This window comes from Macaca nemestrina, chromosome 4, assembly GCF_043159975.1.
Source record: "Macaca nemestrina isolate mMacNem1 chromosome 4, mMacNem.hap1, whole genome shotgun sequence".
In the NCBI taxonomy this organism is placed as follows: domain Eukaryota; kingdom Metazoa; phylum Chordata; class Mammalia; order Primates; family Cercopithecidae; genus Macaca; species Macaca nemestrina.
The window spans coordinates 70,392,434-70,409,684 of record NC_092128.1 but is presented as its reverse complement, the minus strand read 5'-3'; the positions used below and the strand labels follow the sequence as shown (position 1 = coordinate 70,409,684).

Here is a 17,251-nt window from a genome sequence, read left to right as displayed (position 1 = left end):
TGTAAGTAGACACAACTATACTGGAAAACATTGAAGAGTGGTGCCCACATCTATGTACAGAATCAGCATAAGCACAACCACTACAAATGCAAACTGTGGGGTACTGCATTATTGAATTAAATAACACAAGCAGTACTACCACTAAGGAGTTTTTCCAAAGTATGAATAAGTTGTAAAGTTTTAAATAAAACAAAATACAATTTTCCCATGTTTTACACTGTAGTTGTACTCCTGGATAGTTTAGTATATATTAAATCTGTGTAGAGCATATTTTGTCTATATGCAAAATAGTTGGGTTTCGGCTTAGAAATATAAACAGATTTTTCACCGGCATGAATGCCCAGTAGGACATTTAAAAAAAGTCTGTGGGACATGAGACAATTGTTTATTATATTAGAGCAGAGATCGACAAACTTTTATTGAAACGGCCAAATAGCATATACTTTTAAGTTTGGGGGACCATACAGTTTGTCAAAAGTACTCAACTCTGTCTAAGAAAGCAGCCATAGACAATACATAAATGAGTGGGAGTGCTGCGTTCAAATAAACTTTATTTACCAAAACAGACAGGAGGCCCCAAGCCATAGTTTGCCTCCCTCTGCATTAGAGTTTCTCACGTAAATGCCAAGCTCTCATCCACTAAACACGGGTTGCATTGTTCAATTATTGTGACGACAACAGCCACTTCTATGGAGCAATAATTACCCATCCCTCCCACCCTATCAGTTGAGAACTCCTGATCTTAACTATTCCTCCTGTTTGCTGCACTTGGCAAAGGCATTGAGCTTTCTGGTCTCAGCTCCTTTTCTATACCTGTCTGGAACACTTCTCCTCAATCTACTCTTTACTGCTTTTCTATCTTATGCCTAATTCAAGTCCCAGCTAACACTTTACCTCCCATCACTAAAAGAAGAATTTCCTTAAAAATCACAATCTTTTAGAAATAATTTCACAATCTTTTAGATTTCACAATCCTTTATAAATAATTTGGCATTAATATACTACCATATATTATTCTTCAACTTATGATTTATATGTTCTACCTCCCACCTGCAAGGCAGGTTCCTTGTGGGAACAAACTGTTATCTAATAATCTGTCATGTTTATAGATTCTAACTTAATGATTTTCCTTAAGTCACTTACTATTGTAGAGGGATTACCATGCTAGATGTTGAGGGTACAGCAGTGAACAATCAGACAAGGTCTCCGCCCTCACTAAGATTATATACTTTATAGAGTGGAAAGAAAATTTCAGATTCCAATAAGAATTATAATGGAAATAAAAATAGGGTGTGATGTGGAGAGTAAAGAAGCATAAAATGATGGTCAGCCACTAATTTAGATAAATGGACAAAGAAACCCTCTCTGAAATGGGATGTTTAAATTGACCCCTAAATCTAAAAAGAGCCAGGGAGCAGCATTCCAGCCATGGGGAAGAACATGTGTAAAATTCCTTAGACAGGAAACTCTGTAGCGTGTTTGAAGAAAATACGTCATACAGGACTTGAAACAATTTTAAATAAGGGGATTGACATAATATGATTTTAGTTTTCAAAAAGATTATACGGATAACAGAGTAGAGAAGGGATAGTAATAAGGCAAGAGAAGTAAGGTGTATAATTAAGAAGCTCTTACAGAAGTCCAAGGAAGAACTGATGATATCTTGGACTGGGGGTAGCAGCGGAGAAAGAGAACGTGGACAGATTTCAGGTATCACTTAGAGAGGTAATCAACAGGGCTTGTTCATGGCTAGATTTGGGTAGAGGGAACACTGGATGCTGCTATTACTAATACAGGGAGAACATGGTTTCAGTTATAGTGGGAGGATCATGAGTTCCATTCAGATGTGTTAAGTCTGAGATGACTGTTATACAATGATTGATTTTTAAAGGTTAAACTAGCCTTGTATTCCTGAAATGAATCTCAGTTGGTAGTGATGTATTATCCTTTTTATATACTGCTGTATTCAAGAGAAGATGCCAAATAGGCAGGTGGATATATGAAATGGAGATGAAGACAAGGTCTTAGCTAAAGAGATGCATGTGTAGGATATCAACTTAGGGCTGCTCTTTAAATTCACAAAATAAATAATATCACTCAGGACAGGGTGCTTATTAGAAAAAAAAAAAAAAGAGGCCCTTTCCTGTCCTGAAACTCCCCCTAACTTAGAGAAAGGGTCAGCCTAAGAGAAAAATCTACCTACTTCGAAAATCGAATGTCACAGAAGAGACTGTTTCAACCATGCAATCTGCTGAAAGGTTGAGTAAAATAAGACAGAGGTATACATTTGACTTGACAAGAAGCAAGTGACTGATGAACTTTATAAGAACAGTTTCTGCTAAAGATCAATGATGGAAACAAAATTAAAAGTGAATTAAAAGAAGAATAAGAGGTGAGAGAGTAGAAATAGAAACAATATTTTCAAAAATGATACACGTAAATCATATCAATAATTGTGGGAAACAAACCAAACCAGTGACAGACTACAGTTAGTTCATCAATACATTGATAAATTATTGCAGCAAACCACCAATTTATCTTGTTATGGATGAACAGAATAATAGCTGTGATCCCTTCAATGCAAAAATAAACTGAAGTCCTATGTCAAGATAATCTGCACTTTTAAAAATGTAGTAGAGGTAAACCTACTTATCCTAAAAGTCATTAAACTGAACTGAAAAGTTCCCACTAATAAAAAAAAAAAAGATATTTTATTTTATTGGAATATAAAAGCCTTTCTATGCAGGTAACAAAGCAAAGATAGAGCTATTTAATTTCATAAAAATTAAAATCTTATATGTAGCAAATAACTACATTATAAAAGAAATTTTAGAAAATAACAGACTAGAGGAAAATATCACAACATAAATGACCCTAATATATACAGAATGTCTATATTATCTTCTTTCCAATCAGGAAAACCAATAAAAGTACAGTAAAGGATAGAAACAAAGAAAGAAAAGAAATTCAAATGACTAGTAAGACGGCATGACAAATCCCCATTTTTAAGGACTTTCCTTAAAAATCATCAATACAGAATAATGTTAAACTAATATCTAAGGAACTCTAAAAATAATAGCAGACATACAAATTTCCTCAATTACCTAGATAGCCTCACCATCAATGCACAGCATTTTATTCCACATCTGAGCATACAGCAGATAATCTTGTTTCATTTAACATGATTTGATATGACTGCAAGAGATGCTGATTTTTAAATTTCAGTTTACACATTTTAATGAAAGATACAATCATGTAATTTTAAAACTCAGCATATTTAGAGGTGTATAATATTAAAATAGCTATGGGGACCACAGAAACACAAAAGCAAAATCAACAAGGAAAAGTGCCTACCTTCCCTGATAGCCGTGAAAGGTGTCCCTTCTTCTTCCTGCAGCCTGATCACCTTCAGAGCTACCAACTTCCCATTTACCCTGTGAGAAATGAAAGATAAGTGAATCCATGAATATATGTGCTCATTATAATTGTCTTCCTTATAATTTATAAAACTAAATAAATTCGCTTTTATGCTAAAAATGTCAGTGACTCAACTATACCGCCAAAGCAAGGTTAGTTTCAATAAGGCTGGTAATTCTATATCATCATCATAAATATTCACATTTTAAATATTCATACTTGCACAGGCCAAGATTTAACTGAAGTTTTCTATGATTCACTGTGTTCCTTCCAGAATGAAACTGGTATTTAACCAAATCATCACACTTGATAATTATTCTCAGATTAATTAAAAATCATGCAATCAAAAATAACTCTGTTTCTTTGTTTCTCCAATAGCTCCCTCTTTGTTCCTTCTGCTGAAATGTCTTCATTTTCAGTCTTTAGTTGAGGTCATTCAATTCCCAAGGACAGAAACTTGACATTCTTCTCTCTCTCTCAACAACACCCATTCCCATTTTTTCCTTTTTTTTTTTCTTTTTTACTACAACGTCCTAAAATTATATTTGGTCTAGTTGTGTTTTATATGACAGTATGTCATCAAAAAAGTTATGAATATTTTACCATTACAAGATTACACAAGACCTATCCAAAGCAGATGGTCCTTCCAGACACATTCTAAATATGTGTTGGCGCCAATTAAAAGTAAGATTGTGCTATGGAGATAACTTTTTATTCAGTCAATTCTGTCATCAATCAAAGATATGACTATCTATATTAGTACCCTCCTTCAGTGTTCTATTTTCTACCTACACTGGGCCTAGAACCATACTTTATTTGGTTTGTTTGTTAATTAAAATAGGAAAAAACAAAAGCACATATATAATCCTCAGTGGATTGGTTCCAGGATCCCCTCTGATACCAAATCTGAGGATGTGCAAGTCTATTACATAAAATGCTGTAGTGTTTGCATAAAACCTGTGTACACCACCCATACACTTTAAATCATCTCCAGATTACTTATAATACCTAATACATTATAAACACTATGTAAATAGTTGTTATACTGTATTTTTTACACATATCATTTTAATTGTTATATTATCTGTCTTTTCTCCCAAATATTTTCAGTCCAAAGTTGGTTGAATCCAGATGCAGAAACCTCGAATATGGAGAGACAACTGTATTAAAAATGTAAAAGGTACAAGATATATAGACTTCCATATATATGTATCACACACATATATACATATACACACATACACAAACAGTAGTATGCAGAGTACACTCTATATTGTTTATGTCACTTAACAACATATTTGGGTGACATAAATTCAGAGAAAACTGCCTTTTGCTTTTGAAAACCACAGGGTGTTCTTATGTATGAGTATATCATACTATATTTAATCCCAGTCCTCTATTGATAGCTATGTAGCTTGTTCCCAAATTTTGCTACTACAATGATGCAATAAATATTCTTGTATGTGTAATTACATCTATGTAAAAATATGTCTGTAAGATAAATTCCTAAAAGTGCAATTGCAAGGTCAAAGGTACATGCATTTCTAATTTCCAATTTTGATGAATATTGGAGAATCATCCTACATAGAGGATACCAATATAAATATTTGGTATCCTTTCCTATAGCAAATAGAGCTCATCTGCTTCTCCTCCTTCACCTATGCTATATGTTCTCAGTGTCTGATTTTGCCAATCTAATAGGTCAAAAATGGTTTCTTGTTGCAAGTTAAATGGCTACCAAAGATCTCTAGAGGTTAAAGAACTAGCAAAGGAGAACTTATGTGGGCCAGAGAATCCAGTGTCTGAGTTTGGAAGAATTTGAATGTCTCTTTTTTAAACCTACATCTATTTGGTCTGTTTTTGCTCAAAAAAAAAAAAAAAACTGCCATAGACATAAAACCCAAAAGAACAAGGAATTCATCATAGTTGAACCATCCTAGTGGCATTTCTCATTGAGTGGATTACAGACATACATTATTACTGGTTACAGTAATGGGATAGGGAGACCTGATTATAAGGCTCCACATCATACCATCTCCTCAAGGTTAGGAGTGGTTTCTTTTTCCTCCTGCTTTAGCAGAGAGGACAGGCCTGCTGCTTTTCTGTTCTGCAACCTCTTCTCCTGGATATATTTTTCTTGATTTTTCTAATCCTGTTTGTGCTCTAGGTACAGGCAAAAAAAAATTACTATGCATATGGGGTTCAGCTGGAGACTGTACCTGGTACTCTTCACTTCGTCTTTTAGGACTCAGCACTTTGGCGGGGCTTGACGCTGGGATGCAGTTAGTGCTGACCTCTGCATGAATTTTTCTCAGCCCAGTTGAGCTCATCACTGGCTCCCTGAGGAGGCAGTAACTGATTCCAGGAACTGCTTGGAATTTTCCCCTCATTTACAGATATTTTCCCCTCACTCATAAAACACACACAACCTTTTTCCCGCAAAGCTTTCCATTTCTCTTGAGAGCATTAACTTGTATGGATCACGTATTGTGAACTGAGTTCTGGAATATAGGGACCACATGCTTCTGTAGGTTGTATACTTAAAGCACATTCTCAGGCATGAAACTATGATTGCCTTGTAACACAATGAAAGGACACCAGCCTTTAATTGAATCAACACTCATTTTTTAAGTGCAACTAAAGATGGATTCCCCCTAAGTAACTTCATTGACTAATTTGTATTATTTTCATGGTGAAAAGGGTCTTTGAAAAGATTTTCTATGATAACTGCATAAAAAAACAAGACCTAGGTTCATGGAATTCATATTCTGAATTCTCCATGAATTGAACCTCCAAGTGTTTGTTTTTAATAAGTTATGATCATATCAGCAGTTCACGACACTGAGATTTTATGTATTACATCATTTGAAACTAAAATTTCCTTAAAATATATACTACATCATAAGTTCCAGAAATGAAGGGGACCTTTTCTGTTTTATCAACTGATATGTGCCCAGTATCTAGGACCTTCAGGGCACAGAGTAGATTCTCAAAATATTTCACTGGATGAATATTGATGCTGTTATAATAGTATACCGACATTTTCCTCAACATACCTGCAAAATAAGTCCAGAATAAATTACTAAAAGTATTATTTCCAAAAAATTTCAAAAATACCAACATTTTATAAAGTTTTCAACATCTTTCATGTTAGTTTTAAATGTTTATTTTCTTTCTACAAATAAAAGATGTGGTCTCTATATTTACTGCATCTACATATGGAAAAGTTTTTATTTCCTTTAAGTTTTAGAATTTGTAGAATGCTTTGTTAATTGTTTTTGCACCCAGCAGACATGTTTCAAAACACTCACTAACCTTTAATAATCTGAGCCCAGACCACTAATCTTTTCTACTATTGCTTCACTGATTTCTCATTAAGAATCATATTGATTATCAAATTGCTCTTTAACCTAAGAGTCATTGTGACTTTCTCCTTTCTTAATTAGTTTTTATCTACATGTCTCAACACTCAGCAACTACTGAATCTCTGTTTTAAAGCCTAGTAAAAATGTTAAGTCACTGGGTCCACTTTTAGAAAAAGTACCTGTGGAAAAAAATAACATTAAGAAATTTTTTAATAGTCTACCTTTTGTGCACGTGTATTTTAAACCTTTTTTTTTTTTTTTTTTTTGAGACAGGGTCTCACTCTGTTGCCCAGGCCGAAGTGCAATGGCATGATTATGGCTCACTGCAGCCTCCAGCCTCCATCTCCTCGGCTCAAGAGATTCTCCTACCACAGCCTCCAGAGTAGCTGAGACTACAAAGCCATGCCACCACACCAGGCTAATTAAAATAAAATAAAAAAAAAAATTAGAGAAAGGGTCTCATTATGCTGCCCAGGCTAGTTTTGAACTCCTGGGCTCAAGTGATCCTACTGCCTCACTCTCCTAAAGTGCTGGGATTACAGGTTGTGAGTCACCGCGCCCAGTCTTATTTTAAAGTTTAGTATGACCTGAAATATTTGAAAGTGTAAGTTACTAACTCATTTACAAAATGGAAATTTTTAAAGATATCAAAAAAGATATATTACTGTACGAAAAACAAAACAAACATTTTGTCTTCTAATTATTGTGAGGATTTAACCTATTTTATGAAAACTTAAAACATATAATTCAAACATCGATTTAAATAACTTGAAATAATCACAAAATTCAAATTGAATCAATAAATTAGAGCTGTTTACAGAAAAACATTGAAGATCCCTCTTCAACAAGTCTTATTAATTAAATCAAAGGCTAATGAACAGAAGGCAATCAGGGCTTGATTACCAGTGGAGATGTTAATTCAGGTAAATAACATGATGAAAAAAGGGCTCTAAATTGTGCTAATATTACCACAAAATGTTCTACTGCAGTTACTGCCAAATTTGCCTGTAGTTGCTTTAAGCTGTATAGAGAGCCATTTTATTTCAGAGATTCTTTATGCTTATTCTCTTATTTTTCCAGTAACTGTCATTCCCAGCTTGGCCCAAAGGAGCCCTGACTCACTGCTTTATTCTGCCCATCACGCAGCATGAGTTCCAAAGTGCTGTACCAAGAAAAACAGAATTGGGCAGGAGTGGGGAGAGTATCTCCATGCACAGGACATGGGGACACTGGGTAGCCAGGTAGAGCCAGGCTGAAAGGGGATCTAACTTTCAAACTGTTTCTAAGCACAAAGCACAAATCCAAATCCATCAATTTCAGAAACTTTGTCCATACGTCTGTGTGCCCTAAATGTGTAAATATAAAATTTTCTTGTGGGAGTAAAGCAAGGTCTAGAATGTTGGGGTCCGCACCGGGGGTGGTGGAGAATGAAAGAACACACACAAAGACAAAGACACACAGAGAACATGGCGGCCGCACTCAGAGCCTTCGCCTCACTTTATTTATACTCCATAAACCTCACGTCAGCAGAAAGAATGCAATGCAAAACAAACTTTCTTTTCCCACATGTAACCTTCTACTCAGTACCTTGTTTCTATATTCTTTCTTATCTACCCGCCTTCTTGGCGCCTACGGGAGTTCATTAAAAGTTCAGTTGGAGATACTGTCCTTGAGCCCTATCTATTCTCAGCATACTGTTTTCAAAGGCCCCTGCACTTTGGGAGGCCGAGACGGGCGGATCATGAGGTCAGGAGATCGAGACCATCCTGGCTAACCCAGTGAAACCCTGTCTCTACTAAAAAATACAAAAAATTAGCCGGGCGAGGTGGCGGGTGCCTGTAGTCCCAGCTACGCGGGAGACTGAGGCGGGAGAATGGCGTGAACTCGGGAGGCGGAGCTTGCAGTGAGCTGAGATCCAGCCACTGCACTCCAGCCTGGGCGACAGAGCGAGACTCCGTCTCAAAAAAAAAAAAAAAAAAAAAACAAAGGCCCCTGCATAGAAGTTTTCAGTAAAGAAAACAGCCTATTTATTTTCTCGCCCATTCATTTGTTCATTTAATGTTTTGCAAAAACAATAAAGGAAAACTCCCACTTAGCTCAAAGTACATTTTCCAGTTTCAAAAGAAGCTGGTTATGAAGCTCAAAGAGAACTTTCTTAAGGAAAAAAAATTCTCAAAGAAAGCCTAAAGGTCTTCTATTCCATTAGTTACTTCAAATTAATAGAATAACTTAGCACAAGAAAACAAAATTACAAATATTATCTGGGTCATCTTTGAAAATAGTGTCCATGTGCTAACACCTAGAAGAAATTATGTCTAGAGGATATGAAGGAAATGAAAGCAGTATACCCAAAATAAATTTAATATACTCTGGGAAATTTAATATATTCTGCTTTTCTCTTCCATTATGATTTTGTATCAAGAGAAACTGCAAAGGAAAATAAGACCAAGTACAGATAGATACAATGCTCTTGTTTCCTTGCCGTATTGGTCAAGAGGCAATAGAAGGAAATGTAGATACTACAGAGGCAGGGACAGTAGAAAGCTGGAGTAGGGCAAGGACAATATTTTCAGAAGAATTTACAGATTTTTGGCAAAATTATTAAAAATATTTTTAAAGTTATACTAATAGTGTTTCATTTAATTCCCTCTTTATATGCTAGTTAAAATGCTCACTATACTGTATTTATTACATACATATTTCAAAAATTAAGCTTAAATATTCATGACATTGTTATTGTCATCTAAATTCAATTCCTATTCAGGTGTGAATAAGAAGTCATCTCAATACTGTTTTAACATTTACTCTTTAGGAATATCCCAAAAGTGCTAACTACTATATTTTATTCTAGAAAAATAAATTAGAATTTCAAGGTAAACTGTCAGTAATTACACCTTGTCATAATCTATATCAAAGTAATACAGAGAGAAGTGGAAGAAGACTAAAACTAGTTTGTCTTAATTTCTTTTTTAAAAAACTTATGGATACATTATAGTTGTACATATTTACAGGGTACGTGTGATATTCTGATATAAGCATACAATGTGTAATGAGCAAATTATGGTAACTTAGGCATCCACCACCTCAATTATTTATCATTTCTTTTTGTTGGGAACTTTCCAAATCCACTCCTCTAGCTATTCTGAAATATGCAATAAATTATTGTTAACTATAGTCATCCTATTGTGCTACCAAACGGTCTTATTCCTTCTATGTAACTATATTTTTGTGCCTATTAATCAACCCCTCTTTATCTTCCATCTCTCCACTACCCTTGCCAACCTCTAGTAACCATCATTCTACTCTACCTCCATGAGAAAAATTTTTTAGTTCCCATATATGAGTGAGAACATGTGCTATTTGTCTTTAGCGCTTGGCTTATTTGCCAACTTAATGTTCTCCAGTTCCACCCATGTTGTAGCAAATGACCATATCTAATTCTTTTTTATGGCTGAATAATATTCTATCACATTTTCCTCATCCGTTCATCCACTGATGGACACTTAGGCTGATTCAATACCTTGACTATTGTGAACAGTGCTGCAATAAACATGGAAGTGCAGGTATCTCTTCAACATACTGATTTCCTTTCTTGGATAGATACACCTGGGAGTGGGATTGCTGGATCATATAGCAGTTCTAGTTTTTTGAGGATCCTCCAAACTGTTGTCTATAGTGGCTAGACTAATTTACATTCCCACCAACAGCATACAAGCATTCCCCTTTCTCCATACTTTCATCACTATTTGTTATAGACTGTCTTTCGGATAAAAGCCATTTTAACTGGAGTGAGGTGATATCTCACTGTGGTTTTGATTTGTATTTCTCATATTTTTAATGATGCTGAGCACTTTTTCATACACCTGTTGGACATGTATATCTCTACTTTTGAGAAATGTCTATTCAAATGTTTTGCCCATTTTTTAATCGATCTTTAGGAGTGTGGGGGGATTTTTTTGGGGTTTTTTGTTGTTGTTGTTGTTGTTGTTTGCTATTTGAGTTCCTTATGTATTCTGGTTATTAATCCCTTGTCTGTTGAACAGTTTGCAAATATTTTCTCCCATTCTATAGGCTGTATCTTCACTTTGTTGATTTGTTTGCTTGTGGAAGCTTACTACTAAAAGAAAACATTGGGAAATGCTTCAGGACATTGGTTGGGCAAATAGTTCTTCAGTAAAACCTCAAAAATACAACCAAGCAAAGCAAAAATGGACACATTAATTTCTTTTTGAATAAAATTCAAAGATTAATAAAACAATAGTAGAATGGCTATTTATTAGGATGTGACTAACAATGCAAAAAGATTTAATGCAATGAGGAAAGGGCATATTCAATCAACAATTATTACCTATAAAAAGAATTGATTGCTACTAAGCATGATTCATCATTATCAATGCTTTATACACAAACTCGTAATACTTAGAAACATAATATTAGAGTAGCATATAATGTTCATAGGAAAAAATTAAATTACGTTCATTTCAGCAATTTTGAGCCACCCAAATTTGCACCTTTCTAAAAATGAAATCTGTCAACATTATCACTTTGCAATTAAAAGTAACCTCAGTAATCATCCAGGCTCCCAAAGGGACAAAAAGATGCTCACTGGCTTGATGGTCTATCCTTGTACTCTCACTGCCTGGAACAAAGCAGTCCCTAAAAGATTTTGATGGAACCCCAACTCCTCTACAAAAATTCAAATTATTTAGTTCTTCCCTAAGTTGAGACAAAAATGCTTCCTGTGAGTTTTACTCTGATTCAAGATCTGAATCCACAAAGACTAAATAAACTAGGTCCTCTTCTACAAGACAGCCTTTCACTTAATGAAATTTTAATATCCCACCCCTTATTCAATAAATGTTAACTGAGAGACTATGAGTCTGTGTGTGGGATAAAGGATAAACAATACAGGCAAATCCCCCCAATACAGTCTAGTCCCCTATACTATTGACTAGAGCCAATAGTCTAGCCAAGAAAACAGACACAGAACACCTAAGTACAAAAATGACTGAGGCATGTCAAAGAGATTCCGGAGGCTCTCATTTGTAAAATGAAACAATTTGTGCATTAGTAAAATAATACCTGCAATTTAAAGATATAAAGTATGTCTAAATTTATAAGTTTTAAAATGAAACACAAAAACTTAATTGGTCATTTTGGAGGTCATTATAGAATCATTTCATTACTTAAAACCTTTTAATACAGAATATATCAAGCATTTTCCTTCCCTTTCATACTCTTTCATATATACTATACCTCAGTATAATTAAATACTGTAGTTGATTTTAGGAAGTTTCTCTACAGATATACTGCATGTAACAAATGAGGAAGGAAAGACAGAATTTGAATATCACCATTTTGCTAACCATAATCACTTAGTAGATTATCAACAGTTAGATTCTGACCAAGTCTAAATCTACCTACTTATTTAAAGGGCAAAAGGGAACAAGTTATAAATAACACCATTAGGAAACAACAAGGAAAACCCAGACTTCATAAAGTTCTATAGGAGAAACGAATCTGTTTCTTCAACAAATCAATTTCAAGGGGGAAAAAAGGCAGGGTAGGGGTAACCTATGGACTAAAAGATTGACATATAACTGCAATTCACTGCAATGTATAGACTCAATTTTTCTGGATTCAAACAAAGTGTATTTTAATACTGTATAGTTGATGTTAGGGAACCATTTAATTTTTTACATGTTATCATATAGTACTATCATGTGTTTTAAAACACAATGCTTATCTTTCAAAAAATAAAACTAATATAAAATAATATAAGGTCTGGGGCTTCTTTCAGAATAATTTCAGCGAATGAATATAGATGAAATACGGTCAGTCATGAGTTGCCAATGTTTGAAGATGGGTGATGGCTTAATGGAACTTTATTATGACTATGCTCTCTACTAGTTATTTTCTATAATAAGTTCTTTTTTAAAGAGTACAATATGAATTGGTATAAACGTGATAAGAGAAAATCACAGCACACTATATAAAAGAAATAGGGAGGCTGGGGAAGGAAGATCACTTCTGACCAGCAGTTTGAGACATGCCTGGGCAACACAGCAAGACCCTTTCTCTCTACAAAAATTTTAAAAATAGCTGAGCATGGTGGCACATGCCTGTAGTCCCAGCTACTTAGGATGCTGAGGTGGGGGAACCACTAGAGCCCATGAGTTCGAGGTTATAGTGAGCTATGAATGTACCATGCACTTCAGCCTAGGCAACAGAGCATGCCCATGTCTTTTTATTTTTTTTGTTTTTTATTTTTTGAGATGGAGTCTCACCCTTTTGCCCAGGCTGGAGTGCAATGGTGCAATCTCGGCTCACTGCAACCTCTGCCTCCTGGGTTCAAGCAATTATCCTGCCTTAGCCTCCTGAGTAGCTGAGATTACAGGTATGCACCACCATGCCCAGCTAATTTTCTGTATCGTTTGTAGAGATGGGGTTTCGCCATGTTGGCCAGGCTGGTCTCGAACAACTGAACTCGTGATCTGCCCGCCTCAGTGCTATATTCATTCACTGAAATTATTCTGAAAGAAGCCCCAGACCTTATATTATTTTATATTAGTTTTATTTTTTGAAAGATAAGCATTTTGTTTTAAAACACATGATAGTACTATATGATAACATGTAAAAAATTAAATGGTTCCCTAACATCAACTATACAGTATTAAAATACACTTTGTTTGAATCCAGAAAAATTGAGTCTATACATTGCAGTGAAATGCAGTTATATGTCAATCTTTTAGTCCATACAGGCGTGAGCTACTGCACCCGGCTTCCCATCTCTTAAAAAAGAGAAAAGAAGAGAGAGAGAAAATAAGAGGCAAAAGAGAGGGGAGGGAGGAAGGAAGGAAGGAAAGAAAGGGAAGGGAAGGGAAGGGAAGGGAAGGGAAGGGAAGGGAAGGGAAGGGAAGGGAAGGGAAGGGAAGGGAAGGGAAGGGAAGGGTCTGTTTTTACATTCCACAGGAAAGGATTAAGCTGAAAAAAGGAAGATAAAAGAATAAGCCAAGAACATTGCAGGCAGATGGAACAACCTGCACAAAAGCTCAGAGGGAGAGAATGTGATGTGTTAAACAAAAATGAAGAAGGGAAGGAGGGAGGGAAAGAAAAAACTGGGGAGGAAGGATAGAGCTAGGGAGTTGTGGGTGGAAGAGCTAGAGAGAAGGACAGTAGCCAGATCACAAAGGGCCTTCTGGGCTGCATAAAGGACTGATACAAAAAACATTGAAAGATCTTAAGAAGGGTAACAGCATGATTAACTTCTGTACCTGTAGCTCACTCACTATGGTGTGGAGAATTCCTGAAGGAGCACACAGTGGGAAACGGAAGGGCAGTCAGAAAGCTGTTGTGGGGCTCTGGGTGAAACTTGGTGGCTAATATTACCAGGGTACTGGTAAGAGCAATGGAAAAAAAAGGAAAATGGTATTTTGAAGACAGAAGAAACAGGCTGTCAGGAGAAACTGAATTGGATTAGGGAAATTATAAAGGATGACTCCATAACTTCCTGATTTTAGCATCTAAGTGGATGGAGGTATCATTTATTGAAATGATTGAAATTAAAGGAGGAAAGATTTAGACAAAAAGTATCAAGAGTTCTGTCTGAGAAGAAGATCTTAGTCTGGGAACATCCAACTGGAGACATAAAGGAAGCATTGGTATTTATGAATCTGAATCTCAATAGAAAAATCTAGGCCAGACATATAAATTTATGAGTTACTTGGGGGACTGGCAAGAGACAGCCAGTTTTCTGTTAAAGCAGAAGTAAACACTCTGAAAAGAGGTAGAGAATATGTAGGAATTTCCTGATCAGAGAATGATGTTCTGTATCTAGAACACATGGAAAGAGCCTAAAGGATGGAGGAAAGGGACAGTATGGGGCATATATTAAGAAACATGATACTTTCAGATGGTTTAAAACAAAAAGGAAGAAGAATATGAGGATGCAGTCTGAGGGATAGTGGATGATCAGGGAGTTTTATACTTTGGGTAGCGCCTGGGATATGACATAGTGATGTGAGGCAGAGAGGATTCCATCGTGGCAGTCTCTTGGAAGCAGTGGAATAGCGGCTACTGTTTTGGCTGCTGCTCAGCACAGCCGCCCCTGTGTGCATTAGGCAAAGCCTGTAGATGAATGGGCTGAGCTTTTGCAGCTGTGCAGATGACAAGGTACAGGTCCTCAACCTTGGCTGCATATCAGAATCACCTGAGGAAATTTGAAACAACAATGCCTAGCCCCGCCCATGATTTAACTGGTGTGGGGTGGAGTCCTAGCATCTGTATTTATAAAAACACCTGCAGTGATTCTCATATGCAACCAGGACTGAAAATCATTGTGTTAAACCTTCAGGTTCCAACACCAGCTTCTCACTGCTTCTCTTCCTTTGCCTGGTCTCTCCAAAACTGAAGTCTCCTTTTTATTATAAACATTCAAAAGTTTTTCAACTATTTTGAGTATCCTCATAGTTGAAAGCTCAGTGGTGAACAAATGAGTCAAGTCCTTACCACGTAAAAGAAATACTGAAAAGGCACCTTACTGGAAAACGTACTACACTCTGAGGTACAGCTGAACAGCCTGTTTTAGATCCACCATCAGCAACAGCACATCATTCAACTGCCTATAATCCTCCTATCTACCAGAACATAACTGGGAACATTTAGCAACATTTTAAAAATAAGCAGATATATAATAGCTTCAGTGTTCTGCAAGTCTACTAGCTTAAAAATCTGATCCAAACAAGGAATTAAGGTTATTTAAGTATGACTTTTTTTTTTTTACTAACTTCTTGTCACTATTTTGCTTTCTAATTGTTCAGAAACCACCGGAACAATATTTTCATTAGAGAAGGGGGAAGAAGAAGAGCATGAAAAGGGAATGTGACAACACTTCCTTTGGTTCTGGTTAATAGATTTATCTTCTGTAAAGGTCTGGACATCTCAAGACTGCTAACGTCTCTCCAATTTTTCATAGTTCCTCAAAGGTCACTGACAATGATGAAACAATTTCAACTCCAAATTTCTTTAAAATTCTGTGAAACAGTCATCTCAAGTCTTCAACCAGAACTCCATAGAGAACCAAAGTACTATCAAATGTCCTAAGACATTTGTCAATTTAATTCACATCTATATTTGTTCTGTGCTTTCATGCTTGAAACGAACTCTCCTTGGAAACAATGATGTCAGGAGGTGAGTGCTTGCACTTCTTCTGTGACCTTTCTACCCCCACAACCCCTGTGTGTGTGAACTTCAAAGCAGAGTTCACACTCGGTTTCTAATTCTTCCACTCTTCTCATTGAGATGACTTGTGCTTATCTGCTTTGATGTTTGATTATTCAATTTTGAGAGACTTTAATCATCCATTTTAATACATTAACCTTCTGAAGTTTTAGGGCTGTGGGTTGTATACTTCTCAGGACCTTGAAGAGAAATATTTCCTAGATGCAAGGAACTGTTCCAGGTGGAGCAAGAAGTAACATGCATAGAGCCCTTGAGGAGATTACCGGCTAACAGAGAAGACAGGAAAGTACCAAAATGAATGATGAAAGAAGGAAAAATTCTAAAGAAAAGTAAGGCAAAGTTATCAAGGACCAGGAATGGAAGAACCGCAAACACATCAAAAGAAGGCAAAGCACAGGAAAAATCCCCAAGTCATCCACAGAGGTAAAAAGTAGTTGTTTGCATATACTCTTGAAATTACTAGAGAAGGGCCGTGTTTGATGAGATGGGATAGTTTCATAAAAAATAAGTGAATGTAGTTCCTTATGAGGACTTTTTCAGATTGATTTTTCTCACATACTGAGATTTGAAACCTACTATGTTAATTAGTTCTGTAAGTTTATACATAAACATAATACCCACATGTACCATATAATACCCACATACACTGAAAACTATGAAGAAAGGAATTCTGTGAAGGCAAACCAACACCAAATAACAAAAATGAAGAAGAAGGAAGAAAGGGGGAAGGAGAAACCAGGTAGGAGGAGGGTGGAGGAGGAAGAGGAGAAGGAGAGGAGGAAAAGGAGAAGAGGAGGAGGGGGGAGGGGGAGGAGGAAGAGGTATTTTCGTTTTTCTCTGATCCTACTTTCAAGAATACTTGTCTGGAGAAACACATTACTGAGGTCTTTGAAAAGGCTGTATTTTACATTTCTAGAGAAATCAAATTTTCTCCTTCTGAGGTCAAGTTGCCATTTCAAATAGATTTTTATCTGTAGTAGCTTTTTATTTTCCCACAGAAACTGTCTTAGAAAAGCAGAAAAGAAATGGATATACTTCTTGATATTATCACTTGTCCTCAATCTTTGATTACTTATTACACTCTTGCTAATTCTTACATACTACATCTCATACTGTATCTAAAAATCAAAGTCAAATCCATTCATTCATAATTTTGTTTTAAAAGCCAAATACACCATCACGATGAGAGTGAATCATTACATGAGCTAGAATTAAAGAAAAGCAGATAA

The 17,251-nt window shown here is 35.9% G+C and overlaps 1 protein-coding gene across 4 annotated transcripts in view; it reads right to left on the bottom strand.

Annotated features, from left to right (window-relative positions):
• The window catches only part of LOC105475476 (cyclin dependent kinase 14), a 594,776-nt gene that overhangs the window by 403,566 nt on the left and 173,959 nt on the right, over nt 1-17,251 (bottom strand). For all 4 annotated transcript variants that reach the window (XM_011730740.2, XM_011730739.3, XM_071094797.1 and 1 more), the window contains one exon: nt 3,355-3,434. In XM_011730740.2, coding sequence (XP_011729042.1) covers nt 3,355-3,434 — 80 coding nt within the window. The remainder of the gene's footprint in view (nt 1-3,354; nt 3,435-17,251) is intronic.